General features: G+C 38.3%; 3 protein-coding genes across 5 annotated transcripts; 1 reads left to right on the top strand and 2 right to left on the bottom strand.

Moving 5' to 3' along the window:
- Window positions 1–7,181: 7,181 nt before the first annotated feature.
- Window positions 7,182–20,679, bottom strand: zc3h6 (zinc finger CCCH-type containing 6). Of its 2 annotated transcripts, none has more exons than XM_065296184.2 (12): window positions 20,199–20,679; window positions 16,514–16,730; window positions 15,080–15,202; window positions 14,750–14,990; window positions 14,459–14,592; window positions 14,249–14,377; window positions 14,022–14,136; window positions 11,326–11,435; window positions 10,498–10,715; window positions 9,845–10,284; window positions 9,570–9,734; window positions 7,182–9,466 (listed from the first exon to the last, which is right to left on the bottom strand). In XM_065296184.2, the coding sequence occupies exons 1-12, from the start codon at window positions 20,282–20,284 to the stop codon at window positions 7,992–7,994; spliced, it is 3,453 nt and encodes a 1,150-aa protein (XP_065152256.1). In that variant the 5' UTR covers window positions 20,285–20,679; the 3' UTR covers window positions 7,182–7,991. The 2 variants fall into 2 exon arrangements, with proteins under 2 accessions (XP_065152256.1, XP_065152255.1); XM_065296183.2 differs by having other exon boundaries at window positions 9,570–9,737; window positions 20,199–20,678.
- A 522-nt stretch (window positions 20,680–21,201) lies between these two features.
- On the bottom strand, window positions 21,202–23,195 carry LOC135786685 (H-2 class II histocompatibility antigen, A-F beta chain). Of its 2 annotated transcripts, XM_065296185.2 has the most exons (4): window positions 23,066–23,195; window positions 22,631–22,894; window positions 21,592–21,870; window positions 21,202–21,511 (listed from the first exon to the last, which is right to left on the bottom strand). In XM_065296185.2, the coding sequence occupies exons 1-4, from the start codon at window positions 23,115–23,117 to the stop codon at window positions 21,315–21,317; spliced, it is 792 nt and encodes a 263-aa protein (XP_065152257.1). In that variant the 5' UTR covers window positions 23,118–23,195; the 3' UTR covers window positions 21,202–21,314. The 2 variants fall into 2 exon arrangements, with proteins under 2 accessions (XP_065152257.1, XP_065152258.1); XM_065296186.2 differs by lacking the exon at window positions 21,592–21,870.
- An 841-nt stretch (window positions 23,196–24,036) lies between these two features.
- On the top strand, window positions 24,037–26,811 carry LOC135787536 (uncharacterized). Its single transcript, XM_065297504.2, has 4 exons — window positions 24,037–24,268; window positions 24,358–24,633; window positions 24,719–24,805; window positions 26,190–26,811. Exons 1-4 carry the CDS (start codon window positions 24,049–24,051, stop codon window positions 26,222–26,224), a joined length of 618 nt encoding a protein of 205 aa, XP_065153576.1. The 5' UTR covers window positions 24,037–24,048; the 3' UTR covers window positions 26,225–26,811.
- Window positions 26,812–26,958: the final 147 nt, after the last annotated feature.

Below are 26,958 nucleotides of genomic sequence, written 5' to 3'. Positions count from 1 at the left end.
CTATTATAATTCACAATATGGCGGAACGACATGGAAGCCTCCTTGGACTTAACCCGCTCAATGTAAGTAAAGAGAGGAAATTCTGAGCTTACAAAGAAAAGTCAGATCATTGGCAGAGGTCATTTGACACCAAAGAGGATCTATTTATGAATAAAGACATTGATTTTGATTAATAAAACACTTAAAATCCTACTTACTGTCCCTTTAATAAACACTATATCTTGTGCAACACAAACACTCCTGTACGCCACCATTATTTTTTGGGGAGTATTCACGCGTTCCTATAGACTACATTTACACATAAGCATGACATGACTGTTATCACAGATTCGCCTTATTTTTTGTTTACACAGAGGTGACAAAGCGTTTCGAATACATGTACTTTGAAACTTCTGAAAATGCATTGAAGCGTAAACAAACGCCAAAACGCATAAAACTTTCCCAGTATTGGCTGAAAACGATGGTGCGTAATGGGCTCTAAATTGTTTGCTTTGTTCTGATGTTTTTAAAGATTCTTTTGGCGGAGGATGACGCAGCTGTAAGAAAGATCACCGTGGCTGCTGATTGGCTCTTGCATTGTCTTACTCAAGTGGGAGCTGCTGAAAACATTTCATCTTTATTGAAAGCGTTTCAAATCTTCTCAAAGGCAATGCTGCTCCTTCACAGCTCCGTACTTGAACGAATACAGGAACTGCGTGACGACAGACCGCAGAAGCATTTGAAAGCTTCCCTAGAGACCCTCAGGAAATGTGTTTCCATGCTTCACACTGCCATGTACACAACCATAAAACATCCAAACAGTGAGGAAGCACAGGGTGCAAAGCAATACATCTTAAACAAGGTGGATTCAACTGTGAATGATATTGTAACCACACTCAAGAGTTACTGCGAGCCGGCCACCACCGGTTCGTGTGGATACTACACCGAAATACGGAACAAGTTGCAAAGGCTGCTGTCTGCCCCCGCTTCTGTTAAAAACAGTGATTTTGACCTTCTGCTTCGTGATTTGGTGCTTCACAGTATGATGGTAGCAAATGCTTCTCAGAGAGAAATTCAGTTGGAAGTGGCTGCCAATTGCAAGCTGGTCCTACAGCGCTGGTCCGAGCTATCACAACAAACAAAACACCGTGCTGATCAGCCAGATCAAGAGCTTATGAACAACACATGTGCTTCTTTATTGGAACAAATCTATAAACTCAATAAGGCTGTTGTAAACGCCACCCTGTTTCAGGTCTTAGACATATTTGTCACAGACGTATCTCCTTTGGAGCAGATGGTGCACATTGTTTGCCGTATCTTCCAGGAGGAGGTAGAGGATGATATGAATATGAAAACCCTCCAGGTGCAATCTGAAGCCTTCGTAGCTCACGCTGATAAGATAGCGGAGGTGGCTGGCTTCATCTCAGCTTTAGCGTGTGATGAAACGAGTCTTGAGGGTGTAGATACCTCGAGAACATGCATTATGCAACTAAAAGATGCAGTTGTAGCACTTGTGTCAGATCTTGGTCATTGCACTGAAGCTCTGCAGAAACTAAATGAGATTATTCGGAGATGGGCAGAAGAGATGGAGCAACTCCTGCATGTCTGTAGCAGCATCATTAATGTTAAGGACTTTGTCTATCTTGCTCTTCAGGAGATGGAGAGAGACTGGAAGGCATTTGTTGAAGCACATAAAGATCAGAATGTGCAGTTCCTCTTGAAACAAGCAGGCTTTTTTATGGGTCACACGAGTCAGGTGATCCAGTTTGTGAGAAAACATGTTGATAGGAGTGATGATCCAATCTACCGTAATGGGCTGCTGGTTCTGTTAAAACAAGCCGAAGCCTCTGCAGCGGAGGTGACAAACTTTCTCACCGATATCTATTCTTATAGCAGTCTTAGTAATGAGAAATTCATACTGATTTCCGATAGCGTCTCAGTGGCTTTTAAACACTTTAACATTTTACGTGAAGGACTTGATGGTTTGCAGCATCCACATTTGTTGAGCCCACTGCGAGAGGGAGCCCGTCAGTCTGCCAGCTCTGCATCATGTGCTGTTCCCATTTCAGAATGTCAAAGTTCAACTGATGATAAAACCGAGGCTGAGACATCATTGCAAAGCTCAACTACTGAAGATATTCAATGTCAGCTTGAAGATGGTTTGGAGAACCAGACTCTTCAACCAATAGTGGAGCAACATGTGCCAAACTCTGTAGAAGAGTGGACTGAACCTGTCCCTGAATCTACACCTGATGCACATCTTCAAAATATTGATTTATTGCCTCTTTTGTGTGAAGTTGTCAGCATGACCAAAGGGAAAGATGTAGAGGCTCTCAACATGGCTTGCACCGGAGTTTTGGGACTTTCAAACAGCTACGCCCAAGCTGCAAGAGAAGCCACAAGCGTCATAGACACCGCTGATTATCAAGAAGTGGAAAGTGTGCGATCCAAACTAATGTCTCTAACGCCCTTGCTTGTCCAGACGGCACAAGAAACAGCCATGAGTTCAGCTATGAGTACAGACAGCATTTATAAACACAGCACGCAATTTTCTGACCTCATCAAATGTGCCCGTACAACATTACTGCCAGTTGCAGGAATGTGGTACCATGGTGTGTTCTCCATGTTCCGAAACTATGCACCAAATATGTTGGAGTCTATCACACAGGATCTTACAGAGGTCATGTGTTTATGTGCAGATGCTGTGCAACTTGTGACATCAGCGGACATCAAGGTGTTGGGTGAGTCTCAAGAGAGTATTATGGCATTGCAGAGCAAACTCCAAAAAGCTCAAACCAACACTAAGAATCTCATAGATGTGGCTGGTTCAAGGGCGACCCAAACTGATGAGCTAGATGGTCTTTGCATGCTTTGGGCCTTGTCCATACAAGTACTGCTTAATTCACTGGATAGGATTTTGGGAACATCCACAACTGATGGCAAAGGGCAACTAATCAAACATCAAACGACACCCAAGAAGTGGTTGACGGCAATGTCTGAGAATTCACTTCGTATACAAGAAGCTGCAAGACTGTCATCTTTGAACTGTCGAGACACCTATAAGGTCAAACTGTTAGGAGACCTTCAGGAAGAGGTGAAGACGCTTACAGACTCATACTTACAGGTTGCTGAAGGTATTGCGTCTCTCTCAAGTGTCTTGATGTTGGCCAAGTCAGAGCTGATTCAGAGACAACTTCAGATTCAAATGAAAGCACTCTCTTGTCTTCTGAGCAAAACAAACCAGGATTATGTGACAGCAATTGAAAATACGATTGCCTTGGCATGCTCAGTCAAAAATCAAGATGGTAACTTGGAAACCGAAGATGCTCTGGCACAGTTTGAAAGCCAAGCAGAATTGCTCTTGCAGAATGTTAAAAATGCCACAGGCTCCATCCAGGACTGTTTCAATTTTATTAGAGACCCAAGGGAGAGGTCGAACCTACGGTTCATTAATGACCACTTGTCCTTTCAGATGTCGGATATAGTGTCTAGAGCCAGGCTAATTGTGGAAACGCAAAGTCTTGGCGAGACTCTAACTCTTGATATTCAGACACAGTGCTGGTCAGCAAAGGCTCATTACCTCGTAGAGGAAATCTATAAGCTGAATGAAATTCTTGATGTCACGAAAGAACAGATCAAGTGCGGTTTGCAGGGAAAAGTCTCCAATGGATTGGTCAAGCATCAAACACCAATACGACTTATGCAAACAAAGGAACCCATCCATCCTGTAAGCAAAGAAATTAATCCCATACACATAAATAATCAAGGTTCTACTGAAAGCAAATCAAACACTTGCATCCAAGAGGTATCCGGTCAGGAACCAAATAAGGTAACAAAGCTGTTTGTCACTTTTTGGAATTAATAACGTTTTTGAATACTTTGTAGCAAGGCTGTAACCACACCTTGAACATTGGGGGGACCAAAACATTTAGTCAATATGTATGTATATTAAAAACATCAAATATTAGGGGAAATTCTGTCCATTTCTAAATATTGGGTGGGACATGTCCCCCTCAATGTCTTTTGTGGTTACAGTCCTCTTTGTAGGTAGGAAAATGTTATTTACTTATTTCCCCAGGAAGTGAAATCACTAAGGAGCACAAGAATGACTGTGTATACCTGGGTGGATCCGACTCTCTCTTACACATCCCTCTTTCTGAAACGGGAGACGGAGAAGTGGGATGACAAGGGTAACCAGATTGTCAAAGTGACGAAGGAAATGGCAGATAAACTCTATAACATGGCTCAGTATCTAAAGCGTAAAGGGCCCATTCAGGTAACCAACACAATGAGCAAAGTTTCTGTTCTGTTCAAAACCAATGATCCCAAGTGTGATTTTATGTTTCCCCATAGACCAAAGATGCTTTTGTGACGTCTGCAAAAGATCTCGTGTCAAGTGGCCAGGCTATCACACAGTTTGTGCGTGTCATAGCAGACCACTGCTTGGACAAACATTGCACCGAGGAGCTCCGTGTCATAGCAGAGCAGATTCTTACCATTTCCAACCAACTGACCATCATCTCTAGGTGAGAGGCATTTTAAGACTTAACAGTTTACCGGCTCACAGCAGTTCTGATAGTTGATGGACTTTCTTACTGTACCCAAGTTTCTTTCCTCCTTACATTTCTGACACATGTTTAATGACAGTACAACTATTAAACATGCAAAAATCTCATGTGACCCAAGGGGTGCATGGTGTCTCTCCAGTGTTAATGCAGTGACCCCCGGGTGCAAGTCATCGGATGAGATCCTGGTGAAGAACGCACAGAATCTACTACAGACAGTCATCCAGGGTGTACGAGCTGCAGAGGCTGCTTGTATTAGGGTAAGAGGAATATAAAAACCTATCATTCCTGTCCTGGGGAAATGATACCGCCATCGACTAGCAATGGTGCAGCAATCTTGTTCATTTCTGTGGAAGTTTGCCAACTTCCAGTGACACAAGGAACAGTATTTAGACAAAGTCTGATGCTTTTATCTAATCCACTTATTGGGACTGTAGGAAACTATAAAACACCAAGGACCTAAAAAACTTTACTTTTAAAGCTTTCTACTTTAAAAATTCAAAGCTATTACTATTGCAGTTAATAGTACATATATGGTCTTTTGATATTTTGATTGTCTCATCCTGATTTTTACAGGGTTTGAAACAACCAGAACCAAACTCTGAAGCAGCGAAGGCAGCGGCTTTTTGTTTTCAGTGGAAGCAGTCTCTTCTCATCCACAGAGCTCAGGAGCAGCTCAACCCTGAAACTGATGACTTGGGTCTGCGGAGGACCTCCCAAAATTCTACTGTGCCCAGCCTTGCTCCATCCATCAATGTGTTGGACAAATACAAATAATGACTTACAAGGGTCCTAAATTGCTTGTAGCTTTTATAATTATTTTGTAGGTATTTTAACAAACTAACTAACTTTGTTACCTTCCAGGTAAAGTTAATTGTAAAATGTATACTATAGACCGTTAAAGGAGCAACAACATAAACAAACGCCTTTTGTGGAATGAACTTCGATTCCAGTAGACTTAGCAAATAATTAATAACAACCATTCAGAGTAGATTATTTTTACAATTTTAACAAGCTAAATAAATAACCAGTGAATTACCTGAGTTCGTCGGAGCCGATGGTGTTGTGGGCAGTGCTCCGACATGTGGTGCTTTCACATTTTCAGCGACTTGAGTTCGATTTCAGGCTCATGGTCATTTGCCGATCCTGTACCCCCTCTCTAATCTCACTGTTCAAAAAATACAAAAACTGGCCAAAAAATATAACTTTACCTTATTTCAATTATCACTACAGTAAATCGCATCACCATTACAATGAGCTAACGTTACTATGTAAAATCATTGTACAGGTCAGCTTCAGGGGCCTCATTTATAAAGCGTGCGTACGCACAGATTTGATCGTAAAGTTTGCGTACGCAAAAATCCACGGCAAAGTGCATATTTATAAAAACTGTCTTTGACGTGGAAAAGTGCTTAGCGCCACGTCAGGGTCTGAGCAGACGTACGCACTTTTGCTTGTCTGATTGCTGCAAGTTTTTGGAAATATAAGCCAATCTTGCTGCTCGAAATTTGGTTTAAACATTGAGAAGTGCTCTTTTATATGTCTGTGACATTAATTAGGCTCATTTAAAGGCGGAGATCTGAAACTGCTCGGCTGCGCACAAGTTCAAGTTAATTTGCGATTTATAGATTTGAAAGGGGTACGCACGTTTTTTGCGCGTACGTTCGGTTTATGAATCACACGTACGCATTTTTGATAAATGATCGTAAGATCAAATGTAGGATGGTTTTTACGCAGCATTTTATAAATGAGGCCCCTGATCTTTAAATTCTTGTCTGCCTGTCTAATCCACACAATTCCTGATTTTGCCAAGTGGTTGATGTTATTAGGGCAACATTATGTTGACCCTATGACAACATTTCAATCAAAGAATCAGAATTCAGAAATAATTTTAGTTCAAGTTTCATTTTACAACCAGGTCGTTTCTAGACCTTTGTTTTTTTTTTTACTTGTAAAGTAAAAAATATTTTTCCCTCTGATTTTAGGGTTCATTTACAGTTGTGGTTTAAGTTTTATTTAGAAAAATGTTGCCCTTGGGTCAACACAATATGTTGCTCTGAGGAAATCGCTCACTTGTCAAAATCAGGTTGAGCAAATCCGCACAGCAGTGATCCATGCTCACCGTCTCACCTTGTTGAAATCAAAACATTTCTTTTGTTACCGATAGAGTTTAATGCTAACAACAAACAAAGTTCGCTAACAATGCTTTTTGGAAACAAACATGTGACCGAAGTTGAGTGCATTACAAGGTATACATTTTTTATCAGTATGTGTGTTCCCTGGGTTCAAACCCATGAATTGTGCAATGCTCTTCCACTGAGCTGACACGACACACGTCTGGATCCGACCTTTACTTCCGGTTTCGGTTTTTTTAATGGTCTGACATAGTTGCTAAACTGATCTCTTGAACAAATGCCTCGTCGAAAATAACAAATGTTTTATCTAGGTAATCTATGTGTTGTTGTTTTTTGCTTGTTATATAAATAAACTACGTTTTAAGAACTTTTTTGTTATTTATTCTTAGCGGAGTTTACCAGAAGTTACGCACAGCCGCTTGTTTATGTTGTTACTGCTGAAGCCGTCTATACAGAAACATAAAAAAGGTGTCATCCTGTAGAACACTTGCAAGATAATCGCTCAATTTCTCATTTTAGTTTATTTTATTTTAGACACTGAATTTAAAAAATGAGAGTTTATATCTGTTGTCTTTCAATTCCCATTTCGGCCAGAATAGTAAAATAACAAAATGCAATTCATTTGTTGTGGAAAAACAATATAAACAGAATAAAACAGTTATTTGCACACACACAAAAAACAATAAAAAAATAGGAAAAATGCCTCGAGCATTAAAACAAAAAATATTTACAACACAGAGATCCTCAGTAACAACCGCAAACCTTACCTTTATAACCATAAATCACAATGAAGTAACGATAAAAGAGATGCTTGAAATAAAAGTGATATAAGAATTCTGATATATACAGCACTTCTATATAGGGCTGAATGTTATTACGGGATAAATACTTTTCCCCTTCGTTGGAATTTACAAAAAAAAAAACTGATTTTACTATAGCTTTATGCATTACACAGTACTACATATATATAAGCTTTAACCGTCAATGACAAAATAACTGTTGTTTAACTGATGTTACATTAAAGAGACTCTGGTTACTGAAGTCTTTGCATGTAAGTTACACATTTTTAAAAACATTTTTGATTTGCATTGTGAGTCAATTACAGTCCTTCATGGTAACACAATTGCATGATCAATTACCCAATTCTACAGATTTAGGGGGCAAAAGAAAGATAGATCTTGTTTAGAATGATGTAACCATAGAGAGAATATTTACAGACAATTTTAAATAAATAAAAAAGCATCATATACATGCAAAATGAATACAAAGTACAGACTACAGTAAATGTGTGAGTCAGATTTAGTATTCGTGTTTACTGACAAAACGGTGAGGCTGTAGGGTCAAATGTTTTAAAGACGTCCCTCAGGGGCCTGTCCTTCTTTTCATCTTTGTCCTCCTCGTCCTCCTGTGGAATCGCACCCGCAGAGCCAGCCGGTCTATTTTGCCGTGGATCCACGTAAGCGGGTCTTATTAGTCCCGCTAGCGCCTGAATGGGCAAGTTGTGCACAGCGGGAGCTGCAGCTCGGACTGGTGAGCAAGGTGATGCTGGCATCATCGTAGGCACTGGAGGATTGACTGAACAGACACTAGTGGTGCCGTTTGAGTCTTCAACTGGACTTTTGTCTTCCCTCTCTACTCCTGTTGCCGGTGATGGTGAACCATGAGGCGGAGAACTCGGGAGATTTAAAGATGACTTTAGTATACTTGACTTTTTAGGTAGATCTTCACTTTCAAGTTTTGGGGAGAGTAAAGAGTGATTGCGTGGATCGTATAAACTTATGCCCCCTAACAGCGTGGTGGGGCTTTCAAGACCTGCGCCCATGGAAGATGCCAGACGGGGTGCATACGGGGGCAACTTTTCGGATTCATGCTTGGATGATGCAGCGCTGTGTTGGTTTGTGCTTCCACCACCACGATGTAAACGTGGGTCACCGGACCCACTACCAGAGGATGTCTCCTTCATACCAGACAGCTTGGAGTCGAGACTGCCAGATCGGCTAACTCTGGGATCAAGTGTCTTGGAAGTCCGAGGATCAATGGGTTTGTCAGGGTGGTGCCGAGAATCTACAGTCCTACCAGGAGGGCTACCGAATCGTCCAATTCCTTCCTTGAGGCGGGCAGCTGCCAGACGAAGATCAGGAGGGCTCAAAGTCGCAGAGGGAGGGTGGTCTGGTGGGCAGGAAAGGCTACGGTTCAGTTGAGCGTCAGCAATTAAAGGTGGAAGAGGCAGGTTTATAGACGGCTCTTGTTTGGGGACCAACAGAGGGATGAGATCCTCGGGGGCCCACACCACAGTCTGAGAAAAGGCAGGACGCTGAAGGAGGATATCCACCCGGATGTGACTGAACTGCTTGATCTGGCACCTGGGATCTCGCAACATGGCCCCAGGACTCGGTTCCAGCGGGATAAAGGCTGCTCTGTCCCTCAGCTCTCGCTCACCTTCATCATCCTCTTCTCCGGTCGAAGGCTTGTGGGAGGGATTTGGGTGGCGATGAGAGATGCTTGGGTCCAGAGGTTTAATTTTACGTGGGTCTCTGACAAGCCTGGGGTCCCCGACACTGTCTCCGATGTCCCTTCTGGGGTCTGGGGGGCGCTGACGTGGGTCAGCTTTTACCCGAGGATCGTTTGGTGGGGCTCGTTCCTTTTGTAGTCTGGGGTCCACAGAGCCAGCTGGTGGTACACTGTGCTGCTGCTTCAACATTTCATTCTGCTTCTTTAGACTATTCAGAATGGCTGTTACGCTGCCGCCCTCTTCCTCATCACTGGAGTACCAGTTAGGAGTTTCATCTATAAAACAGGATCCAAAAACGAATGTATACGTTTAAACAGAATGCAAGTAAGATAGACTTTAATGGTTATTCAAATTAAAAATATTCGTTTTTCTTCAAACCTTTTTCTGTGCTGAGAGGTACACAGCCTTCCATGCGACAGTCTGAGTCTTGTTTGTTTTGGTTCAGGTGTAAAAGCAAAGCTTTCTGGACAGCTGGCAAGAAGTCTTGCATCCCACTAGACTCAATGTTACACTCCATTTGAGAGTCTCTCATGGGTCCATCGTCTACTGCACAGAAAAAAATTAGGTAGCATAGAGAAAAATGAAGCACGACATTCTTACAGTATTTTATATATATCAACAAATGTGAAAGTTAAACGAAATCTCCATCTCACCTCCTTGAGCCAGAGATTGACTGCTGAATAAATTCTTGAAGAACTCTGAGGGCATCTGGCCTATGTTTTGGAAAGGCATATTCATCTGCGTGTCAGGCACAGGTTGAAACGGCACCCCCTGTTGGTTCATGGGGGGATGGTTCATGTGCTGCATGTTGCCATGGAATGAAGGGGGCTGCCCTTGGTGTCCTGGCATAGGTGGGCTCTGACAAAAGCCATGAGGTGGTGGTTGGCCGCTGGGACTCAGTGGCATACTTGGGCCTGTGAACATTAGGGGAGGACTTCCTATGGATCCTGGAGGAGGTGGTAGAGAAGGATTTGGGGGAGATGACATCATATTGCAAGACTGCATATCCTCAGGTACACCAGTGAATGGCACAGGACCACCGCTTCCCTGAAACTGCCCAGGAGGGGGTGATGTACTGTTGTAAAAATTAGGCCTGAAATGAAAAAAAATATACTGCTTTAAAAAAATCCCATAAAAAGTAGGATGTCTAAATTTAAAGTATTGAAAAAACAGTAGGTGAAAGTACCCAGATGACCTACTACTTCTTAATAGAAATTTAATTTTGCATTCAATAGACACTTTACTATCCAATTAGGGTGAGTCAGTTTTATGTTTGGGTGAATTATTCCTAAATCACCAATAGTACCTTAGAGCAATCTTCTGTGCCAGGTCCACAGTAGGTTGAACTTTGATCTCAAACAGAGAGGGGATCTTCTTGCCTCCATCTTGGGGACTTCCAGGTCCAGGAGTGGGTAAAAGTCCTACTCCTGGAGGTGGTTTAGGTAGTGGGGCAATTCCGTGTTTCCTCAGATCTTCCAACTCGAGCTCATCTTCATTTACATTCTCCTCATCTGTGTTGAGGATCTAAAACATGCATGTGATGAAATGATGCTTTAAAATAATACATTATTCATTATATTTAACAAAACAAATTATTTTATTCAACAATTTCTTCTCCTCCATGGTTGTTTAAAGGGATAGTTCACTTTAAAATGAATATTCTGTCATCATTTACTCATCTTCATGTTGTTCTAAACCTGTATGAATTTCTTTTTTCAGATGAACACAAAAGAAGATATTTTGAGAAATGATGGTAAACACACAGCAGATAGTGACCATAGACTTCCATAGTAGCAATAAAAAATATGATGGAATTTAATGGGTACCGTTACCAGCATTTATCAAAATATTTTCTTCATCATTTATCACAATACTTCCATAATATTTTTTTCCTACTATGGAAGTCAATGGTCACTATCTGCTATTACCACATTTCTCAAAATATCTTCTTTTGTGTTCATAAATCAAAATTGTGTTTCTTTATAAAAAAAATATGGATAAATATTTTAGAAAAGGGGTCCCTCGCTAAAGGTTCATCTTATGTGGGGGTGCCTGCCATCAAAAAGTTTGAAAACCCTTGGTGTACAGTAGGTTAGTTATCTGTATGCACGGTAAATGTTAGGTCAGTTTTTACCTTGTCTAAAAGTTCCTTGGTAACATCAGTTAAAGGCTCATGAGAAAACTTGCAGTTGTCTCCTTGGTAGCACTTTACTCCAGTATGAAAAAACTTGCAGGGATACTCACATACAATCTGGGTCAAGGTCCAAAACTTAAACACAAAACCTTGAATAAATGAACTGTACTTGTGTATCTCACTGTTCATCGAGCAATATGTCAGCATTAGTCCCAGAGAAAAAACACAATGATTAAAGTGTCTACCATATATTAATTATTACATTTATTAAATGTGAACCTGGACCACAAAACAGCCTTAAGTAGCATGGGCATATTTGTAGCAATAGCCAAAAATACATTGTATGGGTAAAACTATCGATTTTTATTTTATGCCAAAAATCATTAGGATGTTATGTAAAGATCATGTTCAATGAAAATATTTGGGTCAATGAAAATTAAATGTAAAAGGGTTAAAATTTGAAATTTCTAAATAAATTTGCAGATTACAATCTCTTTTTTGAGGACCAAGTCAAAGTTTAATTTTGAAATAATATTTGGGGGATAATTGCAAAAATGTCAATGTGGTGTACCCCGTCTGTGTCAAATGGTGTAACTAGTATTTTTTTTTAAATTAAAATATAAATATATTCATAAAAAATGTGGAATAAAATCTAATCATCTAGTTTAGTGTAATATGATTGACATACATTTTTACATCATTTGTCAAAGATTATTTAGAAAACAGAGCTGTTTTCCACATATGTCAGGACAAATTTTACAAAAACGCATTAAAATTTACATATAGAAATAACTAATAAAATTATATTTTAAATGATTTTTTTGTTGTTGTTGATTATGCTTACATGCCATTAAGTTGGATAAAATATTAAATATTTCTAATTCTTTGGCCAATTGGCGGTTACACCATTTGACATTTTTAGGTCCATTCAGTCTTAACTTTCATAAAATGGTGCAAATGTAATTCTTATTGCATAAAATTAAGATAAATACACTATGTGCATTAAAATAAACCTGATGCATGCTTTTAAAACAAGTTTTTTAAAAAGATTTTTAAATTTCTCATCTTGACTTCACTTAGTAAATTTTCTACCATAAATATATCAAAATGTTAACTCTTTCACCGCCAGCATTTTTAAAAAAAGTTGCCAGCCAGCGCCAGCGTTTTTCATGATTTTCACCAAAGTTTAAAGGACAAGTTCGGTATTTTAGACTTAAAGCCCTGTTTTCAGATTGTTTATGGTGAAATAGAATGGTTTTGACTGAAATTTCGACATTTTCGGCTGCCCTGAGAATTTTCGCGTGTTTGTGTTTCAGCTCAGACCTCTACAATGGGTTTAATGGTGCACTGGAACAATCCTTCCTAAAATGCATTAAACTTTCGTTTACAAAGACGTGAAACTCACCGAGTGGTCAGGGGTGTTCACTGGTATGCTCACACAAAAATCGCTCCAAAAGACGCATTCCAACAGGTTTTATCGTAGTTTTTACCAACTCCATTGACTTGTAATAGTTGTGCTGTGAGGTACGGTATTACTCCGCGCCGGGAACTTTGTTTCTATTCTTGCAATTGGCAAAGGCGGATTAGCGCCACCACCTGGGCTGGAGTGTCTATTATTCAAGCTCTAAGCGGAAGAATGTACGGGTGTGAGGCGTTTGGAAAAATAGGTCCACAAGTTAACAACGAATGCTAAAACAGCTGTTGGAAAGCATCTTTTGCAGCGATTTTTGTGTGAGCATACCAGTGAACACCCCTGACCACTCGGTGAGTTTCACGTCTTTGTAAACGAAAGTTTAATGCATTTTAGGAAGGATTGTTCCAGTGCACCATTAAACCCATTGTAGAGGTCTGAGCTGAAACACAAACACGCGAAAATTCTCAGGGCAGCCGAAAATGTCGAAATTTCAGTCAAAACCGTTCTATTTCACCATAAACAATCTGAAAACAGGGCTTTAAGTCTAAAATACCGAACTTGTCCTTTAATGCCTTCCAGAAAATGTTCTTCTTTAAATATATAAACATACAATATACCAAATGAAAGAACAGACCCTCTGCTTTTAAACAAAAAAAAAACGTTTCATCCTATCTTCAGTGGTTCTTTTGTAATCAGCTTTTGAATATGGGTAGGTTTCTGCAAAAACACCACATTTTGAGCAAAAAGCAGAGATAATTCTATTTTTGTGACGGACTTTTCATAGAGATCCAATTCAGAGCGATCTTTAAAACAGACACGGACATGCAGCAGCATGCCATAAGGCAATACTTCCGGGTTTAAAAAGTTGCGGAAAGACGGAAAATCTCGTCATTGGCGGGGAAGCGTTTTCTCTTAATTGACGAGATATCTCGTAAATGGCGGGGAAAGAGTTAATTATGTGAGTTGATGCAGAGTGCTAAGGACTTTTATTTCCAACTCTAAAGGGGATTTTTAATATTTTGATTTTTTGCACCATCAGATTCCAGATTTTGAAATCGTTTTATCATCTCAGACAAATATTGTTGTATCCTAACAAACCATACATCAATAGAAAGCTTATGTATTCAGCCTTTAACTGATATATAAATCTCAATTAAACAAATGTACCCTTATGACTGGTTTTGTGGTCCAGGGTCGCAAATGTAGTTTAAGTCACTTTCGATAAAACCATCTACCAAATGCATAAATGTTATGTCTGTGAGGACAGCTTTTCAAAGGATATTGTGCATATATATACAGTTGTCTCCTTTGGTACAGTATCCTTGGACATAAAACTTGCACAGTTCTTTCTTTTTCTCTGGAACAACATTTTCATGGTCAAACTTGCACTGGTCCCCCTGTAAAACATTAAGAAAAAGATTGTTTAAGCACATGCAAGAACATTTAAGTAACATATTAATCACCAAACATGAGTTTGCATATTTATATTTTATAAACACAAAAATGTACCTTGATGCATCTACCCTCAATGAAATATTTACAAATGTGCCTCCCGTTGTGTTCAACCGTGTGTTGATTAATGAATTCTTGGCTCATAATCGGACGCTTCTTCTGAAAACTGGGCTGACCTTTGGACTCCTGTAAGTTACATAAATGTCAAAACATTACAGATTTGCAGATTTTCCAGGTGATGCACTATTAAAAGATGAGAATTCTTACGCCGTCTCCTCCGCCCTGCTCTCCTCCTCGACCACGTCCACGTCCCCAATTCTTTCCCTTCTGTTTTTTGTTTTTGTTGGGCATTCCGCGTCCCCGGCCCATGGCTCCACGCCCTCTACCACGCTGACCTCCAACTACAAAGAGAGAAGAGGACATCACATGAACATTACAAATCACATGAACATGCAGAAAAATGTCAATCAAATCTGCATAATTTGTACAGAACTGAACTGGACAGTGTGTACATGATCTATAAAACTATATCTGTCAAATAGAAATATACAAACATACACTGCTGCTGTTGTTGTCTCTGTTGTCCCTTCATGTTTGGTCGCTTGGCCTGGTCTTTGGGTGGCCCTGCTTTGCCATGACCAGACGACTCCTTGGCATGTTTATATTTAGACAGTTGTCCTGAAAAATCATTGTCCTCTTCATCGTAGTCATATTTTTCTTCACTGTAGTCACTGTATTTCTCAGAATCGTTGTTCTTGTGCTGCATCGACCTTGGTGGTTTTCCAAGCTCGCTTTCTCGCTATAGACGTAGGTGGAAGTAAATCGAGAAGAATGACACGATGCTGGAGATAACAGCGTTTACAATTCAGTAGCTGAGCTCTTACTTACCTGCACATGCTCCCCATCATGATCGCGGTATGTCGGTTTGTTCTTCTTGCTCTTAGGTCGGTCTTGACGCTCATGCTCCGAGTCGTAGCTATCCGAGCTGGAGCCGCTGGACGAAGAGTGATGCTGAAATGGAAAAGAGAGGGGTGTTTACCTAAAAACAAGCTTTTTAGGCAATAAAAATTTTTTAGAGAATAGAAACTAGAAAAATACCTGTATTTTATCTAAGCTTTAGGCATTAAATTGCGAGTAAAGGCTAATTTATATTTCTGCGTCGGACCTACGCCATAGCCTCTACACCAGAGGTTCCCTAACTATTAATTTTGTAACCAGTAATAAGCCAGCTGTGCTCAAAGTCCAGCAAACAACACTAGCTGCACGCTCAAAGTCAGGCACTTTTTCTTTATACAACACGAGGTGCACGTTAATCAGGCGCTGCTTCTTATCACTGTGCAACCAGCGGATCTGCGTTGCCAGGTCTACAGCCTTTCAGCAGAGTTCTGGGCTACTGGGCTAATTTTAAACTGTTTCCGCAGGTTGTTTTTCTGCTGGTTAGAGATGGAAGGATTTGGTTCATTAGTTGTTGGTATTTGGCCTATGAATAAGACATAATATTAGACAGACAGATTACCAATGCACAGGTGTGATGAGGAAGGTAATTAATCAATGAATAGTCCAGGTGACAGTAATCGCAGACACTTAACATGACACGGATTTAACCGTGACATTACCTGCAAAAAGGCACTAAAGTGAGCAGTTTACTTCAAGCACAAACGCACATGCGGTTGAATGCGTCCGGTCCAGCTCGAGTCAGACGTAATAATCCTTCAACTCTTGATGTGAAAACTTCAATGAGTTGCGCTACTCTCTCTCTCATACTGTAGTGTATTAAAATACATTTGGCTAATAGAGCAATGAAAAACAACGTAACGTTTTTCGTGGGAGACTGTTTATGCTGCGGCGTTTGTAATTCGCCCTCTGTGTGTGTGCGTGCGCGCGTTTAAGGGGACTCAGTAGTGAACACAGAGAGATATGCAGTCTGTGCATATTTGGTCTTAAAGAGCCTGTAAGCTCAATTGATCTACTTAAGTCTGTTTTATTAATGTTAATCAAACAACCCAAGAAAAAGAGAAAATCACGTCTGAAGCTTAAAAAATTATAATTACATTTAATTAATACAATAAATGTAGTGTTATTATTCATTTGATTTCTGTACCTAATGATTTTAGAGCTTACTTAATGTGCAACTTTGTTCTTTTTTTATAAATGTTTGTAATTTGATTTGTTATGAGATTTTTCCCATACTTTTTTTTTGCTGATCTGAAAAATGATCCGATCCGTGCCTCAAAAACCGTAATGTGATTCGAACCGTGAGTTTTGTGATCCGTTGCACCCCTAATTATTATATTAAAACAATGCAATCAAAAACCTTCTTACCTTTGGTCGGTCTCGCCGCCTTCTCTTTGATCTTCGCTTATCTTTAATTTTTCTGTGTCTCTTTCGGGAGTGACGATGAGTTTTGTCATCCTTTTCTCTTTCTTTTCCTTTCTCTTTTTCTTTATCACCCTCTTCCGGCTCTTCTTTGATTTCTTTCACCTCTTCTATGCTTATTCCTTCATCATCTATTTCCCCGTCCTCCAATTCTCCATCCTCCCTTAAGGACAAAAAAAACTTTGAGCACTTCATAAACGTTTTAACAAAGCCACACAACAATTTAACCAGAACGTAAGATAAAAGATTATTCAGTCAAAAACAGTGCTCTTAAAAAGTTACATACAAAAACTTCACCTCTTATTTTGGGTGCATTACCCCAAAACACACAGTTATTATTAACTTCAACATAAAGACATTCACACAGATATAGAATGAAGGAGAGAAATAATTAACTATGGCCTACAGATACAAGACATTTTTTTCATTATGAAGTCATGCAGAGATTAAATGACGAATAAAGAAAAAATATTATTTTGGGGTAACATACTCGTGGGACATTTGCTTTTAACAGGGTTCCCACACCATAGTTAACTTCAAATTCAAGGACCTTTCAAGGCCTTTCCAGATCCAATACCCTCAAATTCATGGACTAAATGTGGGGACACATTTCAAGGTTACATCGAGTTACCTTTTACGATACATTGTTACAGTTCCCTTTCGTGAAAATTTGCGCTGTGTCACTGAGCTGACACTTTGGGGACGCCTCCAGGGGTAAGTGTGTCTGAATGTGTATATCAAATTTAACCAATGGTGAGGCTTAACAACAAACATTTGCATACAGAATGTATAAGCATTTAAAGCGAACAGTTTAGCACGTCTTTAAAAAAGTCTAGAATTTTTATGATATTATCCTACATTACACAGGGAATAATATGGATTTTTTTCCAGAAAACTTCTTGCATAAAGTAGATTCAAGCACTTTCAATTACCTGCATCTATATAATGTATGTATATTTTCAAAAACTTCCCAGGGCCTTAAATTTTCCCCCCAGAATCACAAACATTCAAGGACCCGTAGGAACCCTATTTTAATCTTTAATGAACTGCACAAACAACTCTTAAAAGACTGTTTATGTTTTGTCAGGTCCAAATTTTAAGGGGCAGATTAAATTAATCCTGGAAAACATCTAGGCCTTTACAAACATCCTTCCAAAAAAAAAACAATACTGGTGCACATCTTGAGACGAGACAATGGCATTAGTATATGTTAAGATATGTCAGTGCGAGATGTTTTTTAAATTACGACAGCTCAATCATGCATTTTAGTCTGGGCCTAGAATAAGCCCTGTCCGGGAAACCGCCCCTAAAAGTTACAATTGAAGTCTGGATTGGGAACAAGAACACAAAATATTGGGTGTGAAGGTTTCTTAATGAAAGGCTCTGAGAAATGTACACTGAGGAAACATACAGTTGCTTAGCACATAGAAAGCGGGTACTACAGCAACATAGTGTGTTTACAAAAAACACATATTTGAAGGGGAAATTTTTCCTATAAACCATTTTGCAAGACGTAAACAACACTTGTCCAGAAGCACTTTATGCTTCAGTTTTTTAACAATACATAAACGTTGGGATAAAACAACCAAGACAACACAACACAAAGAAGTGTTTTTGGACCAATGTTGTTTACATCTTGCAGAATGGTCTATTAATACATAACGAATGCTTAAATGGCACAGTATGATGTATTTATTATGGTGTGGAAATGTATAAGGTGATTTTTGATGGGGTCTTCAGTGTTAAATTGTGAGGGTATAAAAAAAAAGAAGCAAAAGTCATGCAACGTACAAAATCTGAAGGACATTATACAAACCAATGGAATCTAGGATTGGATGATATTGACCTAAATTCATATCTCAGTAATTTTGTGCTGACTGGCGATAAATATTACAGTATTTTCTACAAAAAGTAATAAATATTTACATGCAAGCAAAGACTCATGCGAGATGTCAGTCATCATTATTAAAATGGTGAAAATAAAATTCAAAAACAGAGTTTTCTTCCCAGTTTGACAATATAAAGCTGCACAACATTTGAAGCTTACATCTGACCTCACTGTATTGCCATAAAGTAAAATTTGAAAGCACACTGCAAAAAAAGATTTTCAAGAAAAAAATGTCTTCGTATTTTTTTCTTGTTTTCAGTAAAAATATCAAAAAATTCTTAAATTAAGATGCTTTTCCTTGATGAGCAAAACGACCCAAGCAAATAAGTCTAGTTTTTAGACCAAAAATTGTGAAAAGTGATTTTGTGGCACAAGCAAAAAAATTTGCAAATGGGGTAAGCCAAAAAATTTTCTTGAACACTCATTTCATTGGCAGTTTTTTTTGCTTGCTTTATGCACAAAATCACTTATATATTTGATATTTTTGGTCTAAAAACTAGACTTATTTTCTTGGTCATTTTGCTCATCAAGAAAAAGCATCTTAATTTAAGAAGTTTTAGATATTTTTATTGAAAACAAAGACAAAAATACTAAGACATTTTTTTCTTGAAAATCATTTTTTTGCAGTGCACCTGTCATGGCTTAATTCCAAATAAGTCTTTTGTGCATCTTGATGTTGTCATGGCCAGCTAAGCTTTTGTGCTTATTCATAACGCATGCTATGGCAATGTCTGCTAATGAAATTCAACCAAGAAATTATGGACATAAACCTGTCAACCCATAGAGTAGTCAATTACGTTATCAGTGTCACAGGACATCACACACAGAAATTATCTGATGGGGGTCTATTAGTATGTCTTTTTGATTAGAAGTCAACATGAAATCTTAATAAATTAAAGTATGCATGGGAAGAGCAAAACTTGCTTAATATTGGTGTCAAAAGAATTAGTGCATTAGACAAACATTATTGACACACTTTGCTAACCTCTACATATGGCTTACAATGCCCCTTCAAACACTGCAACAGTCCTGCCATGAATCCCTACCATTTGACCCTGTCTGTAAAATCCAGGCTAAAGTCTCGATCATATTTTGAGATGAAGAAACATCAAAGTATGATTTCTCATTGATCTTGGAGATGACCTTACTCAGTCAACATTAAAAGATATCAAGGTTATTTTTTACCAAATGCTGTTTAAATTATGTTTGATAATTTCGAGAAATAAAGTAAATAACAAAAAATAACTTTAGCTGGGATTTCACAGTCACGTGTTCCATTCCGTGTGGGCGGAGTTTTCCAATGAACCCTAAGTGGGCGGGGCACAACACGCCTCAATCCTATTTACATATTCAGCAGCCTTGAAACTAATTTTTAACATTACTGTAATAATAAAACCCACTACAGCCTTTAAGAAAACACGAAATGTCCTTAAATATCGAATGGAGAATTAAATAAAAGTGCAAACGCGGGGGTAGCGATAAAAACGGACGAATATGAGCAGTGAGGCACTAAATTTTTCTCTGTAACAGACCGTTAAAATAAAACTGCATGCAGTCAAATAGTTGAATATGAATCACTACTTAGTGAACTGGGGGAAAGGCCTGACCAAGCGAACCCAAAATAAATACGAAACCAAACGTCCTTGACGTTGGAAAAAGAGCCAAGATAAAGGTGAAAAGGAAAAGACATTCACGCACACATGAACCTGCACAGTGAAGCAGATAAGAACATATTTACTCGACCTTTCTTCCCCTGCCAGCTCAGAGTCTGTCATATTTTTGTCAAGTACGGGGCTTGGGGGACTGGAGAAGAGGCTCACAAAAGCCATGATGGTTGCAAACACAACTGGCCCTTCTCCGCAACCAGAGTGAGATGCATCAGTCACTCGTTGGCTGAAGGTTTGGATGTATTGACAGTCTGGAGAAAAAAACTCACGGTTTACGCATCTCAACAACACATGAGACGCTTAACAACAGACATGATATCCTCTGTCATGTTAAACGCTGTCTCAACACAGCTTTGATAACCCGGCTCTGCTTATGTCCCCAGCGGTTTCACAGACGCCCTGGTGCGAAATTGCAGACGGAGAATATTGTGTTTATTTTCGACGCTATGGTCGTGTTCTTCCTCAGACATGGCGCTCGTAACACTTCGTGAAAATGGCTGCGAGGATCTTGCACAAAAGCACGTGGTCCCGCCTACTTTGTAAATCTGGCCAATCGTTGCTTTTGCATCTGAGGGCGAGACACAATGACTCACAATTCTATTGGTCGAAGCGCTGGCGCCTAAGCGCTGGAGTATTTTTCGGTTAATCTATTGGTTAGTGAAGATGCCAGTCAATTACATGTAAGCAGTACAAGTGTGACGCACTATTTATGAATATGGTGGTCCTTTATCGCTTTATGTTTTTGTGCAATATACCTCTTGTACTGTTTTAGTAAAAAAAAAAACGTTAAAAATCAAAAATTAATACTATTATGTGATACTAATGTTAGATGTAAAAAAAAAAACTAAATTTTATGTATTGGCGACATGTACAATGCCAACAGTAGAATTATGCAAGCAATTTACATCATTCAATGTGTAGACAGTATGAAAACGCTGCTTGAAGAGCCAATACTAAATTAATAAAGTAAGGAATAACTTGACTTCCTAGGACAAAAACAATTATTTGTCATGAAAAATAATTTGATTATTGTGAATAAATGAAAGATTGAAAAAGTATATAATACAATTATATAATATTCAGCATATACATTTATTAGTTATGCAAGTTATATACAACTGTACACACAGAAGAAAGTTTCAACAGTAAAATAAATATATGATTTGTAAAGTCCATGCTCATCTTTAATTCTTCATGTTTCCTGTGAGACATTCATCAAATTGATAGATGTTTCTGAATCAGCACTTGTGTCATTTCTCTCATCTATAGGTGGTTTTCTTGTATGTTGCCATATGCACCTAATCAGAAGAGGTATGCATGTGAATAATGCAAACCCAAGCAGAAAGCAAGTCACTGCCAAAGGTACATGTTCGGTGAATTCTTTCTTCTCTGAAACATACAGAACAGGAAATTTTTTTTATTTTTGTTATTTTTTATACTGACATTAATTATTTTGCCAAGTAACCTACCATAAGGTATACTCAGTTTTCCACTGATGCTTAAGTGTTCAATCTCACAGGTAACTCTGTGGTCACTAATGTTAGCCAGGCTAAGAAATGAAGTTATCTGGAATTTGCCATCTCTGTGAGGGAGTATTCCAGTAGTTGAAACGCCATAATAAATGTGTCTTCCTGTTTGGGTCCAACTCCAACGCACTCGGATGACGTTTGGATAGAAGCCATGCACAACACATTTAAGATATTCTTGTTCTTTATTTCCTCCAGAAGATAGAAACACTGTTGGCTTTGCTACAGAAAAAGAAAACTACTGTAATGGTCCATTCTAATTTACAAATGGTGGAAGTTTGCATAGGTTCCAAAATTTTATAGGCAAGATCACAAATTAAAAATCTTAAAAAACTGCCATGAATAATAACATTTTCAGTTGTTGTTCAGTGCAAGAAAAATATTGTATTTTTTCAGGTAAACATTTTAAAAAACTTTGAGAGCAAAAAAAAAGTAATTTAAAGAGGACATATCATGAAAATCTGACTTTTTTCATGTTTTAGTGCTATAATTGGGTCCCCGGTGCTTGTATCAACCTAGAAAATGTGAAAAAGATCAACCCAGTAACTTAGTTTTGGTAAACCATTATCTGCAAGCATGTGTAAAAATAGCTAATTAAAATTGTTCTCCCCTTGTGATGTCAGAAGGGGAAAATACTGCCCCTTAATCTGCACTATCCAACCACGGCACTGCCATTTAGTGCAGAGATCAACTCATTTGCATTTTAAAGGACACACCCAAAATGGCACATTTTTGCACACCTAAAAGTGGCAATTTTAACATGCTATAATAAATTATCTGTTGGGGTATTTTGAGCTGAAACTTCATATATGCACTCTGGGGACACCAAAGACTTATTTCACATTTTATAAAAGTCTTGTGAAATGTCCTCTTTAAAACATAAGTCTATGTATGTTGGTGGCACCATCTTTATTATAGAATAACACACAGAAATTTTACTTTGTAGTACAATATATTGGAGATCTGGGAAATATTTACACACCTGCCTTGGAGAGAGAGTTGTTGGACATCAGGAAAACAGTTTTCACAGCAGAGCACACCATTTTTAGTTTGTCTTCTTTTCTCTTAATGTATTCCCTGCTTTTTCTCTCCTCTGCTAAACGCTGACCTGGTTTACTGGTAGCAACCACAGCTTCATTCACTAAATCCATATGCATTATGTCTTTGCCATCATACCCATAGTTCCATAAAGGAACTTGACCTTCACTATTGGAGCACTCAATAAACTGCTGATATGCATGTTCTTCTAAAATAAAGTAAACAGCACAGTACCATTATAAGCGGCACATGTCCCATTACAGTATATCAACATTTAAAAGATAACTTTCAAGTAAAATCTTCAACTTGTTTACCTATATATTTCAATATACATTTATAAATAATTTGGAAAAGGGTACTCTTCCATTGGCAGTCCTACCTGCGCCAAGGATGCTTTCAAGAAAAGCAACAACAAGCAGAAAAGCCTTCATTAAGTCTTGTCTTAAAGGAGAATTTTAAATGTAAAAGTAGATTGTTGTTACAATACGAATAATCAAACTTACAAAATGGCATTTTTGAAAACAAAAGTGAAAGTACACTCTAAAAAAACAAACGGTGCTATATAGCACCAAAACAATTGCTTTGGATCGTAACGATAGAAGAACCATTTTAGTGCCATATAGCACCGGTGAAGAACCAGTGAAGCACCAGTGAAGCACCAGTGAAGCACCAGTGTAGAACCATATAGGGGCCATATAGCACCACATATGGTTCTACATAGCACTATATGGTTCTACACAGGTGCTTCACTGGTGCTTCACTGGTTCTTCACCGGTGCTATATGGCACTAAAAATGGTTCTTCTATCGTTACGATCCAAAGCAACTGTTTTGGTGCTATATAGCACCGTTTGTTTTTTAGAGTGTAAGAGGAGTTGACGCATGATCAAATAGCCAAATATGACAATAAAGACAAGAACTGAAAATAATACTTGATGTTTATGAGGTTTAAGGAGAATTATCTCAAAAGACGTGGGAATGTTAAACACAAGAGCGTTTGGGTTATTTCTTCTGCTGTATCCAAAGATCATCGAGATGTGGACTGACGTCTCATTATGAGTTCAGCTTTACTAACCTACTATTCTTCTTTTTTTCAACAAAGCAGCCATTAATCTGTCTAAATGAAAAATCAAAAAAAAAAAAAAAACATGATATTGATTAGGCTATGATATTTTTAATTTTGCTTTTACTTTATTATTCTGTAAACAAACTTGCACAGACAGGCCGACAGTTCCAGGTTTTAATTTTAGCACATTCATGTTATGAATGTAATGTGTTAGCTTTTACATACTTCAGTCTCAGCCTATATTGATGATTAAATTTTTTTAGACTACAATGCAGTCAATGTGATGGGAAATGGCTCGATGGATCAAGCAGTGGTTGTTTTGGTCAATGAGGCCATATTTGCATACTTTGACCACACGAAACAAACATTTGTCCTACGTCCAAGTGCAAGCGCAGGGTTCTCTGTCCTGGAGAAGCGTGACAGCACCTTCTGCCTGACAGAGGTCATAAAGGGATTCCCTCGCCAAGAGAAATATGTGAAGAAGCTTAAAGAGGAGATAGGATCAAAGCCCTGTTTCGGTAATCTGATAATAATTTACATACATTTGTTTAATTTACAAATTCTCCATTCTGGATTTACAGTTGGTTTTACACTTTTTTTTCTACAGCACGCCCTTCCATTCAAGTGTATACTGAGTTTCCTGAGGAGAAGGGGAAAGCAAACACTTTTTACTGCTATGCAACTCACTTTTATCCTGGTGACATTGAAATGAACCTTTTTGTAAATGGCCAGATCATGAAGGGAGAGACCTCTGATTTAACGTACGGAAAAGACTGGACTTTTATAGTATACAAGTATGTAACTATCACCCCAGAGCCTGGAGATGAGTATATATGTGAAGTGAAACATAGCAGTATGGCAGAACCCAAAGTTATTATGTGGAGTGAGTTTTCTTTTACTAATTGTTTAAAAGAAGTAAAATGACCACATTATGGCTGTTAGCTGATCTGTCCTGTTTTTTTTTCTAGGGCCTGACTTTTCTGAATATGTATCACATCCTTACTGGGCTTATGCACTGTCTCTTGGCATTCTTCTGGGAATAACTGTATGTGTCCAGCCCCGCCGCTCCCATAACGCGCATCACGCGCTGTGCGTGGGGCACCACGTGCTGAGAGGGCACCAAAAATAATAGCCTAATGAAAAAAAAATATAATGCTGAAATTATTTCATTACCCTATAGAAATATTATTAGGCACTTTTTATCCATGTATATATGTTACAAAAAAAGGGGGAACGAGATAATTTAATTGCTCTAGTCTAGAAAGTATGCCCCCCAGCCTTTGATGGTCCGTGCCGGTTGATCGCGCGGGCGCCTGACTAAGTTTGACAGAGGCCGTTGCTCAATCCGAAGGCTGCAGCCTGCAGAGGTCACATATCTAAGCGCATACGTCATCAAACGTTCTTATTTGGTAATATTAACGATTATAAAGTTGACTATTATTCTTAGTTAATCGTAAATTGTTGTAATATGCTTATGACTTGCTAATGTAATGTTCAGTTACCTGAAATAAACCAGGCTTGATGACGTATGCAGCCTGCATATGCGACCTCGCGCAGGATGCAGCCTTCGGATTGAGAAACGGACAAGTAGGCAACTTTTGGAAATGGCCCCGAAAACACAGCAGGAGTCAGGATCGGAAAAAATAAAAAAAGAAACTGCGGGATGATGCCCGTGCATCACTTGCAGGTAAGTCCATCATGTTTAATCATTCCTAAATAAGGGAAATGCGCATGGGCTGCAGCTGCTGCTAATCGTAATGCGCCTCGAACTTGCTGTGATGACAAACTATGTTGTTATAATTTATAATCTCAGTGCAAGCTAAATTGAGATTTTACTGTAAAACATTACCTATGCATATGCATTTTACAAATAACTGACGCAGCTGTTACTTTCTTTACTACGTTTCTTTAGATATTGAGCAGTAGTTTATTTTGTGGTTTATTTTGACGTGATGGTGGCTAATACTTTCTCAGTAAAAGTTAACGTTAGCAGTCAGTGCACATGCTAGGCTAACAATTCCTGACTGTTAAATATATATAAATATAAAACGTCATTATATGATATGAAGCAAACATTACTGTGACACTTAGTTCTCTGAATCATTGTTTTATTTAAGAATATTCTTGTTTACTTATTGATGTTTATTTAATGTAATTTATTTAAAGTGACATTGTGCATGGGAAAAACATGTCTGGATTATTTTGATAATGTAAGTTTGGTAATTTTTTCTATTTTGCTATTTTATAAAAGTTTGCACTTTCAAATGTGTAATGTGTGTTGGCTAAAGCTGTAAAGATTTTACTTTCTGCTATTATGATATATGTTTGGCAATAAAAAAATTAAACTGGCAAAAACAAACTCAGGGTCGGGGTGGGGGGCATTAAAAAGGAATTATGCTTAGGGCACCAAAATGGCTAGCAGCGGCACTGTATGTGTCCTTATTCTAATAAGAAAACGGCATTCTCAAATATAGTGGTCTTTAAAGAAACATCACTGCAGTATCTGTGTACATTACCTGTGAGAGTTTTTAGGCACTATAAAATACTGTGAATCACATCTTAAACATTTGTGATTATTTTTATCTAATGGAGAAAAATATTTTTTTTGTAATTTGTTTAACTTTTGCCTTTAACCTGGAATGGATGTTAATGTCAGTGTAACTTTCCCTTTATTTTTCCATACACAAATTGTATTAGTAAAACTAATTTCAGTGCCAGTGTTACATTTAATTTTTTCTTGCATTACCCATACTGAACATATGGTGGCAGCAAAATCATACACATTTTTACACACACAATTAACTTGGTAAATATTTCTCTTGATAATAAAGTCTTGTAAATATTTTAGGAATTTCGTGTGTACCTTTTGCTTTAAAAGTATATTAAAATATTTTATATAATGTTTAAAAGTGCAGTGCAGTAAACTGGATCTTCCCTACTGATAAGACCAGCCTTAACTCCCAGCCTGGCTATATGTTTTTATGTGGATCAAACATGTTTTAGTAATCCTTCACAACGTGGTCATGATATACAGTTAATCTTGAGCAGGCAACCTTATTTACATTTATCTAAATGAACCGATTCAAATAAACGACTCCCGCACCGAGTCAGTATGTAAAGAATTCTCCGAGTGTCATTTAAGTGATATTCTTGGAAAATAAAATATTTATTTTTCAATATAATGCTATAGGCTATAGATTGTGTAATA

This window comes from Paramisgurnus dabryanus, chromosome 20 (assembly GCF_030506205.2).
Source record: "Paramisgurnus dabryanus chromosome 20, PD_genome_1.1, whole genome shotgun sequence".
Classification (NCBI taxonomy): Eukaryota; Metazoa; Chordata; class Actinopteri; order Cypriniformes; family Cobitidae; genus Paramisgurnus; species Paramisgurnus dabryanus.
This window is presented reverse-complemented; position numbering and strand designations above follow the sequence as displayed.

Excerpts from the sequence above, each read along its gene's own strand:
- LOC135786685 (XM_065296185.2), bottom strand. The coding sequence starts at position 23,117 with ATGAAGGCTTTTCTGCTTGTTGTTGCTTTTCTTGAAAGCATCCTTGGC. Across the intron at positions 21,871-22,630 it reads CAACTCTCTCTCCAAGGCAG|CAAAGCCAACAGTGTTTCTA; the intron begins GTGTGTAAATAT and ends CTTTTTCTGTAG. Across the intron at positions 21,512-21,591 it reads AAAACTGAGTATACCTTATG|AGAAGAAAGAATTCACCGAA; the intron begins GTAGGTTACTTG and ends TGTATGTTTCAG.
- LOC135787536 (XM_065297504.2), top strand. The coding sequence starts at position 24,049 with ATGGATCAAGCAGTGGTTGTTTTGGTCAATGAGGCCATATTTGCATAC. Across the intron at positions 24,269-24,357 it reads AGGATCAAAGCCCTGTTTCG|CACGCCCTTCCATTCAAGTG; the intron begins GTAATCTGATAA and ends TTTTTTCTACAG. Across the intron at positions 24,634-24,718 it reads ACCCAAAGTTATTATGTGGA|GGCCTGACTTTTCTGAATAT; the intron begins GTGAGTTTTCTT and ends TTTTTTTTCTAG.
- zc3h6 (XM_065296183.2), bottom strand. The coding sequence starts at position 20,284 with ATGGCTTTTGTGAGCCTCTTCTCCAGTCCCCCAAGCCCCGTACTTGAC. Across the intron at positions 15,203-16,513 it reads GGCGGCGAGACCGACCAAAG|CATCACTCTTCGTCCAGCGG; the intron begins GTAAGAAGGTTT and ends TTTCCATTTCAG. Across the intron at positions 9,738-9,844 it reads TCAATCTCTGGCTCAAGGAG|TAGACGATGGACCCATGAGA; the intron begins GTGAGATGGAGA and ends TTTTCTGTGCAG.